Source organism: Cynara cardunculus (assembly GCF_001531365.2).
Source record: "Cynara cardunculus var. scolymus isolate 2C chromosome LG 2, CcrdV1, whole genome shotgun sequence".
Classification (NCBI taxonomy): Eukaryota; Viridiplantae; Streptophyta; class Magnoliopsida; order Asterales; family Asteraceae; genus Cynara; species Cynara cardunculus.
The window spans coordinates 59,395,035-59,407,289 of NC_037529.1; the positions used below are offsets into that span (position 1 = coordinate 59,395,035).

General features: G+C 33.7%; 1 protein-coding gene across 1 annotated transcript; it reads left to right on the forward strand.

Moving 5' to 3' along the window:
• The first annotated feature begins 2,582 nt into the window (after nucleotides 1–2,582).
• LOC112507884 (GATA transcription factor 16-like) lies at nucleotides 2,583–3,433 on the forward strand. The gene is made up of 3 exons (XM_025112626.1): nucleotides 2,583–2,732; nucleotides 2,809–2,916; nucleotides 2,996–3,433. The coding sequence occupies exons 1-3, from the start codon at nucleotides 2,598–2,600 to the stop codon at nucleotides 3,296–3,298; spliced, it is 546 nt and encodes a 181-aa protein (XP_024968394.1). The 5' UTR covers nucleotides 2,583–2,597; the 3' UTR covers nucleotides 3,299–3,433.
• Nucleotides 3,434–12,255: the final 8,822 nt, after the last annotated feature.

Consider the following 12,255-nt stretch of genomic DNA (forward strand, 5'->3'; position numbering starts at 1 on the left):
CGATTTCATTATACCAACCTTAAATCAAGAATTCATTCCATAACAAGCTATAATCTTAACAAAACTTTCCAGATTCATTGAATAACAAAAAAAAAATCAATTTTTAATATTATAATATATTAAAATCTTTAAATCTTTCCATTCATATGAATATGTTTCATCATCATGAAACAAGTGCATGAACATGTACAATATTAATAAAATAAACAAATAAACCATTTTATAATGAAACTTTCTCATATGAACATTAATTGCTTAAAGAATAAAATATATTATGCACCCCCTTTTCATTATGCATACTAATATATTATGCACCCGTTTCATCGTTATGAAACCTTTTCATATGAACATTATTATAATATTATGCACCGGTTTCATTATATCAACCTCAAATCAAGAATTCATTCCATAACAAGCTATAATCTTAACAAAACTTTCCAGATTCATTGAATAACAAAAAAAATCAATTTTTAATATTATAATATATTAAAATCTTTAAATCTTTCCATTCATATAATTTCCATTAATAAATTTTCTTATTTAATATTCCTTAATAACTTCCTTATTTATCAAAAAAATGATGAAAATGACCGAAATACCCTTATTGATTAAATTTAATTAAAAAAGAATGGAATTTTCCTATTGGTCGATTTTGGTTTATACGGTTTTTTAGAATGACATGGTTTTCATTTGGACCTGCCCCTATATATATATAAATTAAAGGAACAACCAAAGGATAATGAGGTGACTTAATGAGCTGTGAGTATTAATCAAATCTTGAAATGTGGCTTATGAGTTGGCTGTTTTCATCGTCTCTCTTACTATAAAAATCAAAATTTATAGTACACTTATTTCGTGCCCACTTAATTGCATTTTTAACCGTTTTAATAAAATTATGTTTTAAAACAACGTTTATAAGTTAAATTAGAAACATAATTTCTACACACACATATCATAATAAAAAAACAGTGTCAATGGTATTGTGTCACAAATCAATCATCAATATCAATATATGTATATTAAAAGAGAAAACAAAGGTAAAAGAGGTAACAAAATGAAGATTGAGTATTTTTAAATATTAAATATGATTGATTTTCATCATACCATATTGGTGAGTAGATGTAAAATTGAAATTAGGGAGTCAATATATGAAGGGAGTCATGAGGTTAGCTCAATTTGACCCACCCTCTTTTTGCGGAAAAAAAATGTTTGTATACATAATTTGCAGAATATTTTTGTATTAAGTAATAAAGTTGGTTCATTTTAACTTTTCTCTATGTTTGCAAAAATTCTATTTATATTAAAAATTATTATATATCATTTGACTTTAAAATAACAACGGAAGGTAATGATATGAATTTACTATACATATATTTTATATTATAAAAACAATAATCATGGATAATCTGGTGACAACTTATAAACATTATAAATCATTTTTTCTCACATTATTGTTTGCATCCCACATTAGATCAAAGAATGAAAAAGACGTGTGGAGGTGGATACAAAAAGAAAAGGACTAATTTTTTTCTCAATATTGTTTGCATCCCGCATTGGATGATGGAATAAAAATGGCACGAGGGAAATTGTTATAAAAAGAAATGACTAAAAATGGAACAAACATATTTTTCTCGGATCTCAACCTTTTGCTTGAGAGCAAATATATTACATGTTTTTAGTTTATATATCTGCCCTAAATCTTCGGTTTTTTGTTTAGATCAAGTATATTATATATTCTTAGTTTGATATATAATATATGATTCTTCAGCTTACTTGGTATTTTTATTTTTTATTTGGGAATGCCTATTATACTACTTGGTGATGTAGTTATTTATCCATTGTCTTGGTGTTACTACTATCAAGGCTTGACGCACCTCTCTAATTTACAATTCAAATATTATCAAATGTTACGGTAAAATGTAGTATTTATTTTTATCAATTTAATATCTGATATGTGGGTCATCAACCCCACTTGATATTAATTTTATTGTTTTATGGGTGAACATCCGTTATTTTAGTTTGGTCATATGGTTCTTAATGCATCGTCTTGAACTTCCACTACTGTTGTTACAGTTTACGCACCGCTCAAATTTTCACTAATATCATAAAATGTTTTTTCATAAATTCAATTAAATTTGTTATAAAAATTAAAAATGGTAACTTTATCATCTTAAATGATATTTCAATTAAAACTGCAATTTCAAATTAAACAAACTATTAACATTAATCAAACATTTATAAAATATATTGTAACACTGTTCTCAAACATAATTAAAAAACTTAAATTAACGTACGGTTTTAAAATTGTCATCAATTTCTCTTCATATATAGATTAAGAGGATAGATTTTATTGCAGAATACTCGGCTGCTCACATGCACTATCACTGAGTTTTGGCAGTCGTAAACGATGACACGTGGGCATTGGACCCAACACTTTTTTAGCGGGCGAATATCCCAAGGTCATTTTCGTCACATCTCAATCCCGTCCTTTAGGGTTAGGGTTTGTCTCAGCCGTCCGATCATCATCATTTTTCCTACAACCCTCTGCCCTTTTGGCCCACTATTTACGGTATACTCTGTTTCTGTCGGTTTCTCTCATGTGGTTGCGCCACCATTCACCTCCGCCGCCATTCCTTCTCCTCTGCCTCTCTACTTATTCCTCCATTCTGATTTTCCACATCACTTTCTGGTTTAGAGGAAGTACAACATCAAACAGGAAGAAAAAAAAAATGGTATTTCATCGTTTGTGTAAGCTGTAATTTGGTGATCGAAGGTCGGTTCTGATGTTCTTCAATTTTGATTTCTCAGGAATCGATGTGTTGTGGTGAAACGATCAGTAAGGTTGATGAGAAGATCTGCGTCGATTGCAAGACCTCTAAAACGCCGTTGTGGAGAAGCGGTCCCTCCGGTCCCAAGGTTGTTCAATTGATTTCATACTGTTCGATTCAAGTCTAATTAATTCATCAATTTCTGAATAAACATGTGTGTGTTGCAGTCGCTTTGCAATGCTTGTGGAATTAGGTACAGGAAGAAGAAGAGTATATCAGGATCGGAGAAGAAGAAGAAGAAGAAAGAGAAACAGCCACCGTCGTCTCCGACGTCATCATCGTCATGTTGTTCGACAGTGGGTGAAGATGATTGTGATTTGAGGAGGATAAAGCTGGTGGTGCTGTTGCAGAGTCAGAGGGAGAGATGTGGGATGAAGAAGGTAAGGAGAAACGATTACAATAAATTAGGGGAAGTAGAACAAGCTGCTTTTCTTCTGATGTCTTTGTCTTGTGGATCATCCCAGCTCTAAGGAGTAGTGATTTTGGTATAAATGGTAAGTAGTAGTGGGTGTGTGTGTAGGGTAGGAATCTCCCTTTCTAAATTGGGGAGGAAACATGTAAATATAATTTACTACCAAATTATGAATGGAATGTGACTTCTTGAATTCCTAGATTTCGAAGTGGTGTGTTATCATAGATTTGTCATTATCACTTCCTAATTTTTGTTATTATTATCGAACACTTTTTATATCGTCCAACTCTGATGTAATAATACTATGATAATTGTTTTGATAATGATGTTATAATAATTTGATGAGTTGAAATTTTTTTATAACTGATTTTGATTTGATAATCATCAAATAATGACGTGGTTTTTATTGTGTGAAATTTTTTTATGACTGATTTTGATTTGATAATCATCAAATAATCATGTGGTTTTTATTGTGAAAGTGATGTGATAATGTTATAATAATCAGAAATCAATAATAATCACGTCTACATTCATTGTTATATCTCTTCGTTATGAGATCTTGATGTAATGATAATTTGTCCATTGTTTGGTATCGGCTTAACATATTATTTGTATGTAAATTTAAAGATAAAAGATGTTATCAAAATTACAGATAAATATAAAATCACATAATCATCTATAATTAATTAGTTTGTTTTCTTTTAATTTCAATTATGAGTTAAATAATTTGAAGACACATAAATATTTTCGCATTCTCGAAAAAGAGAAGTGTTCTCGTTTGAACCTTCACACATTAGGGATAGCAAAAAGAAAAAATGAAACAAATGGTGAAACTGAAAACCGAAATTTTCAGACCGGATTCAGGGACATTTTATCGGGGACGGGACGGGAATTTGGGACATATTCAGGGATTTTATCGGGGACGGTGATCACTGGCCTGACCCGGCCCAATATGTGTGTATATATTAATTTTAATTTATACACATACATATCGATATATATCAATTAAAGAAAATGCCAACATTAAAATTTTAAACGACTTTTATCCAATTTACATCAATACCCCAAATAAGGCTCAGAAAAAAGTCTTGTTTATTTTGTCTAATCGTGATGTTAGTTGTTTGATGTTTGAATTCCTATTTACTTCTATATAGTAATACAAGATGATGTTTGTAATTGGTTTGATTATGTTTGAGACATTTAAACTTTACATATTTAAAAAAATTGTAATTTACTTTTTGTTGTGAAAATTAACGTATTGCAATTTTTTTCAGATCAGTTAGGTTTCGGGTTCGGTATAACCAACGGTGAACGAAAAACCAATGGGGGAAAAAGGATTTTTATTCTTAACGGGTTACCCAATGGGGGTCGGGGAAACTGTGGGGACCCGACGGGGATCGGGACGATTATGGGAACGGTCTTTGTTATCGGTTTCGGGGACGAGGATAACAATACCCGGCCCGTTGCCATTCCTAACACACAAACACACACACACACACACACACACACATATATATATATATGGTTTAATTTACGAACCAAGCCATTTGTACAAATCCTATAAACCATAATCATCCGTCAAATTTATTGTTTAATTTAATGGATATATTTCATGGAATTGTCTAATCTGATGAAATTATTTCATATAATTCTTTTTCTTGATAAAATTATTTCATATATTTTTGTTTCTATTTAAAAAATGAAATTGTTTAATATATTTCTCATTTCGATGGAATCTATTTCTAAAAAATAATATAATGAAGATGATAGTGTTTATAATTAACGCTCTCAACAACAAAAATGATTAATCAATCCTTACAATTAAAAAAAGTGAAACTAAAAATAAAAATTATGATTAGTTGAATGAGCTTTGCACGGTTTATAAAAATGAGCAGGTTTATATTTGGTCCCTCCTCTCTCTCTCTCTCTCTCTATATATATATATATATATATATATATATATTGTAACGACTAATTGGATAACGAAAAACCATTTATATTATCCACTAAAATGTTGGATGACCGGGTAATGAATAAGTGAATAAATTAGATTAATTTTTTTAACACATACCCTTATCCAACGGGTCGACACATAACGGATAACGGGTTTACCCTTAACTAATGTCAACCCTATTCGTAGTGACAACCTTGAACAAATGTGTAAGATTGGTGGGAGGTGGTGACACACAACTACCAATTCTGAAAGACCACTCTTTCATCTAAGGATGCCTAAATGCCGCACCGATTATTTGGGGGATACTGCGTGGTGGGTAGTTTACCTTGGAGTGGATGCGTCCTAAAGAGTAACAGAGGTGTGTGAAGGTTGGCTCAAGCTAAGGTTCTGCTCGTGAGCATAATGGTATAAGTCTTCCTGATTGTGAGACCACTGGTCGAATAGAGACGAAAGTCAATCATAGTGATTCGAAAGTTCCGTATGAGAGGGCTTTCACTCAACGGATCAAAGGTACATCGAGGATAACAGGCTGATGACTCACAAGAACCATTGTTACGTTTCTGACTCCATTTACCTTTAGAGCTTCCCGGGCTCTAGGCTCCACAATGTGCACACTCTTCCATCTTTAGTTGACATATTCTGCACTCCCTAGCAACATTCTTCCATCCAAACGTTGGGATAGTAACTAGAATAATTCCCCACTCTTCCACATTCATAATAGTTACTAGATCTCCTATGCAACAAAGCTCTGCTAGCCTTGCGCTCCAAACTGATGGTGTCTCGATGTTCTCCTTGTCGTTTTGTCGCTCTCCCCTTTAAGAAGTTTGTAAAAGGGCTCAAGTTTTTGGCTTCCTGTAACATAAACCGTTCCTAGGTTGTGGCGACTTTCTACTCCTCCTGAGTTGTCTTGTCGTTTCAAAATTTTATTTTCCATCAATTTAATAATGTAAACTGTAATTTACTTTCCCTGGAATTAGCTTTTCTTTTAATTCATCAAACTTTCTCTGATGAGCTTCTGATGACAAAAAAACACACACACACACACACACATAAATGTGACATAATAATGGTGCAGGTGCACACCAACTACTATGATCACTTTCAAGTATAAAGTGGTAATAATACTGAGATCATATCTCCATAGGGATTGCGAATCCAACATGCATATATTTTAGATAGATACTATTTCTATTGATCAGTCATGTCATATAGGCCCCCTTCACTTGCATTACATCGACGTGGATTGCCTCGCGAAATAGACTTCAAAGTTTCGAGTAGTAAGTCGAATGTACACCGATTTCAATTAGAGAAGAAGAAAATATTTTGGGAGATTTTCTAGATTAACTAATAACAAGTAATAAAAAGTGGATATGGGTGCAAGTTTTTCCCAAGAGTATGATAGTAACTTAAATGGTTGACAAAACCAGTTACAAAATGACCCTACACGATTTCCTTCTCTGGAAGCTACGTCGTGTGAACTATGGCCTGCACGGTCTCGCCACAAAGTGGCCACGTTCAGTTTGCCAACCGTACTAAGTAGATCTTGAAAATCTTAATTTCGCCAATATGAAGAGATACACATATCTCTATAGCACAACCACTTTACCAATATTTGTACCTCAGTAATGATGATGCAACCACTTATATATATATATATATATATATATATGATTATTGAAGATTTTATCAAAGCTTCTTGCATCACTCAAGCCGTATTTCGAATTCGCTCATCTCTGGGTCAAAGATCTAATATTAACACATAGAAGTGATAGACTTGTTCGCTTTGAGTTAAAGCTTCAACTTAAATGACCAAATCAAAAAGTTAACAAATCGTGGTAACAACCAAGTGTTTCATTTTACCTCTTGGGTCCCAAAGGGGGGGTTTAGCTATGCTTAAAAAAAGTGGTTTCTGGTTGACAACTCGACATTTCAGTGATATAGTAAATCAATCAACACCTTTGAAGACCCCCTTCCTCCTAAGGAAACCAAGCAAATAAGACTACAAAATTTTCTTTTTGACTTCTTTGACAACCATAATAAGTTCACATTATGAAATTTGGAAACTTGAGAGGAAAGACCTCTACACGAGAATGGAAAACAAGAAAATAGGTTGATTCAACATAAAAATTAGAAGTTCTTATGAAAACACATAACCAAATTTTCTTATTCAGAATTCTTCATAAATAAGGTCACTATGAACTTTTTTCTTCCAAAATTTAAAGAATCCATAACTAATTATTACATCAAATATTAATCTATTTCATCTCAAATGTTGAGGCTTACCTCTCATTTTGAAACAAATATAATACTATTTTACAAGGTTTGCAGGAATGCTGCATCATTTGATCTACACCTCGAGGTTATTAATTCATTTGTAATGAACACTCTTGTTAGTCCCTGTGTTCTAAACTTCCTTTAGTATTTAAGCTAAGTTGATCATGAACGACAGTTTGCTAAATCAATAAAGATGAATCTGTCTGTCTGTTCTAAGAACTTAGAGCAACAAAACCTTAAGGATTTCAAGTTAAAAATTATCTACTTGCACATTATCATCATTCCAAATAAGTTGTTGGTGTTAAAATGGGGTCAACAAGATTCATTTATCTGTCTTTATTTGGAGGGTGACATCAGTTAAACAATCAAATATTTGACTTGAGCTACATGCCAACTGAAATAGTAAATTTTTTGATGTTACAGATAATATATAAAAATTTGACTTACGAGGGTGATTACAATGTTATAGCGTGACCAGTTGATACAGTGTTATAAGAGTTGCAAATAAATGAAAGAGGTTAAGGTTGAGCCAACTGTTTTTTAACTGATGCTCCCTTCCTTCTCCCAAAGAAAACATATTCTTTTTTAGTTCCTATAATTTCAAACCTATATGCTTTCCAACTCCAAAAATTGACATAGATCTTCAGTTTTAATCTCTGAAATGTTTCCATTCTGATGCTTTTTTTAGTTTCTACTTATTTTGGTTTTAGAAAATTACAAATTTGATATGCCACTTGGTAATTCCCAAGGCTACAAGATTTTTAGCGAACAATATTCAACCAAGAAGCAAGCTCAGATCAAATTTAAGAACTATTTTCATCATTATTGATGGATTCGAGCAACAGTTGCAAGGTCAGGTCATATAAACAGATCATGATTTTTACATGAAAAATGAAACAAATTGATGATGAAAGACTGAAGTACAACTGACTACATGATGATTAATCCAGTAGTGATGATAATGGAACATTGATGAAGAAAAAAGAGAGAAAAAAGCTTTTCCCCAATCCCTCATCTTCTTTGGACTTTCTTTACCCGTGACAGAAACTGTGGTTTATTGAGGATGCATCGGGGATGAATTAAGCCTACCTGACAAGATAAAAGAAAAAGATTAATGTAGCTTAATACATCGAGATTAATTTCATATGGAACGAGCTTCACAAGATTAATTCAAGAATAAAAAAAACCCATTTAGTATTTGACTGAACCCTTGTCGGCTTACAAAACCACTCAAACAACCTTAGGGGCTATTCGGTTGCAGCTTAATGGACTGTATAATCCATATGGCTTATCTGCATAGCCATATCTATTTGTTCGGTATGGGCTTATTCGGTCAGTCCATGGCTGAACCACTCAACTACAAAACCTATGTCCTTTGTATTAAGCTATTAAGCTTCCTCAACTACCCCTCTCCCAACCCCTCTCTATAGCCACTCCTCCCTTTGAACACATCAGTTTCATCCTTAAACAGAAAAAAACACAGATCCAGAAAACCTTTCAAACAAATCGATATCCTCCAAACTCCAAAAGTCTTCATCCATGGAAACCCACACAGGAAGGCTACGGATACATGTGTTTTTTTTCTCTGAAAGTATTCATCCTCCAAACATAGATCCAAAAAACCTTCTCCTCATCAAAATAGATGGAGAAGACGATGAGTAGAAGAGAGCGACTACTAAGTTGTTCGGTATCCATACCTATATTTTTTTTTTCTGAGTGAAGGTAAAACATCAAAACACATCATCCAATTAGGGTTTCTTCTTCACACTTGCAGAGTTGTTGTTCGGAACGAGCGCTGATTAGAATTTAGAAAACATGAGACAGTGAAGGTGAGGATCGAGGGTGAGGCTGTGAGGTTGAGACGGTGAAGGTGAGGACCGAGTTGGATTGGAAACAAATTAAAGAGGGTGGATTGGATTGGATTGGAAAACCATTATAGATATGGAAAACCCCCATTTTTGACATTAGGTCTGAAGGGTAAAATGGTTATTTGACATTCAGACTGTTTATTCAACACACCAATAGAACAATAACTTATCTGTTAATATTCAGACAGATATATCAATAGATACAACTATATCCATACATGTCTTAACAGAGAACGAACTGAACAACCCCTTAGTTAGAGTCAAAATCTACTCAACAAATATTGGAAGATACCAGTCAACCTCATTGTGAGGAATGATAGTAATCTTGTGAACATTATTATGGCCATGGATAGTGGAAGAAACATCAAATCTATATAGACATAGAATCATGATACCACTGCAGACGACATAAGGCAACTTTTCAATTTAAAACAAAAAATCAATCACACATACTAAACTTGAAAGCGAAGAAAGGGCATTGTGTAACACCCTAAAATAAAGGAAGAAAACAACTTGATAGGAGATAAATTTTATCCGACAAAACAAAGTCGAAAACTAGAGTTTCAATAAGAAAATCACCCAACGAAGGGAAAAAGTAAAGCGTTTACAAAACAACAAAAGAGACGATAATTAACAACCTTTTTAATCTAGACAATTCTATGCCAAGATTAAGAACGGGTGTTTCTACCATTTCCAAACAAAAACGAAATCAACCAATATCGTAACGCTCGAGGCACCAAGTGCTTCAGCTACAAAAATGACTATTACGAACGGCCGTCTTCTCAACCCTTTGGTACCTCGCTGCTAAAGAAACTTGATTAGCAAGCTATATCAAAAGAAGTGTTAGGCTTACGCCTAGTGAGTCCAAGCAATTGGACAAATGTGACAATAAAACCTTCTTATAAATGTAATTATATATAATTATTGATATCGTAAAATTAGACGGTATAAGAGGGAACGTAAGTCCTAAGTAAACTCATGGAAGAGGCAAAACATCCGAAGATGACAGGAGAGACCCAATTTGCCGTTGATTATGACGAAACACAAAGTAAGTCATAGATCAACGTTACAGAGCATCACTTACAGGTTTAATACCATCGACATCATCTTAAACTGGTCATGTAGTTGACCGTGATCTTAAGCTCTTTATCTCGAAAATTACATAATAATCACAATGCCTATTTCTGAGTGGAAGTGAGAAGGTGATTTGGAAATTACGTAATAAACACAATGTCTAAATCCAACTTACATCATCCTTCTCACGAATTAAAAATAAACAACTATCGTATCTATGACTCATTACATCCTAGTGATAAGTTAAAAGGCGAGATCTTAACTATATTAGCACTTACCCAACAAATGAGATTCTTACATGAATCCTTGAGCAATTGAAATATTTCCCTTCACTAGAAAAGAACTCCATGTATAGGTCATAAGGGTTCCCTTTTTCTTCTAGTTTTATGACCGTCAACAATCGAAACATGCACTCCACCTAGTAATTAAATCCTTCTCACGCTCATCCTATTATTAAAAGCGGGATTCTCAAGTTCCAAACACTTTTGTCCTAAAACCATCATTTCATCCACACAAGTAATTTCATAAAATTATAGCCTACTGTAAGTAAGCACATCCTCACATTAAGCATATGGTTTCATAAAAGAAATCGGGTGAACTCACATTGTAGGATTTAGGAGAAATTCTAAGTATTTGAACCAAAAGGTAGACGAAAAGGAACTCAAAATTTAGCAACGAATACGGAGAAACAGGACGGCCGCGACTGCTGCTGGTTGCTTGTTGTTTGCTGTCGCGAAGGCGCGGCAGCAGCCTGCTGTTCGGGCAAGGAAGACGGAGGAAAAACCCTGATGTCTGCTGTTTTGCTGTCTGAAATGGCGCGGCAGCACCTGCCGCCTGGAGAATCCGAAGTGCGGGAGCGACCAGAGTGCTGTGCAGACTTGGCCAGCGCTAAGAAGGTCATGCCGAAAATCTGCAGCTTCTTCCCAATCGTTTCTTTTGTGCACGAAACCACCGTTCCCCCCCTTCACTCTCAAACAGCAGCTCTTGCTGTATCTGTTGTTGTTTCTTCACCTCCTAGATTCCTTTCCCAAGTGGAAGGGATGATCCTTTTCTTATGAATCACCCTCACCCCTTACCTACTTTACTTTTTCACTTATCTTCCCCATAAGAAACAGTAGACAAAGACCCAAATGCAAAAAAAAGAACCCTACAAAAGTAAAGGAAGTCTATGGGTAGGAAAAAGACAGAAGCTAATCCTCCCTTACTTTACCCCCTTTTCCAACATTTTCTTCCTTACAATTATATATATATATATGTGCATATATATATATATATACATATTTTTAACTAAAGAAAGACCCAAATAACAAAATAAAATGTTCAAAGCTCTTAATATAATATATATATACATAAAAAAACGTACATCACACAAACAAAACAGAAATCCTAACGTGTACGGAGCCAAAATATGGAAAAATTTCGGGTGTTACACATTGCATTTTTTATTCCCTTAACATGAGAAGAAGCAACAAAAGGTTTCTTCCATTCACTACCAACGTGAGATTTATTGTATGCTTTGTCAGCATACTTTGCCTCCCATTTCATATGCTTTCCTACACGATAATCATTCAACCATACATCCCAAGTATCAAGATTGTAAGGAACATAAGCGTTTCGATGTGCTCATAGAATAAAAGAGTTGAATATTCATTGTGCTTATCTATGAAGCTTACTCCCACAATTGAAAGTAAAAGAAAACAACAAAAGCTAGATGAAAAAGATGTAGATTGGACACCTTCTTCTCATTATAGCAAACATGCCAGATTTGGAAGGTTAAAATAGAAATACAACAACAAACATAAAACCTCTGAATCTGCTGTTGTTGAAACAGTTACATGAATCCTT

Bases quoted from the DNA above. Each gene is read 5' to 3' on its own strand.
- LOC112507884 (XM_025112626.1), top strand. From the start codon at position 2,598: ATGTGGTTGCGCCACCATTCACCTCCGCCGCCATTCCTTCTCCTCTGC. The intron at 2,733-2,808 runs GTATTTCATCGT...TTGATTTCTCAG, and splicing joins ACAGGAAGAAAAAAAAAATG to GAATCGATGTGTTGTGGTGA. The intron at 2,917-2,995 runs GTTGTTCAATTG...TGTGTGTTGCAG, and splicing joins GCGGTCCCTCCGGTCCCAAG to TCGCTTTGCAATGCTTGTGG.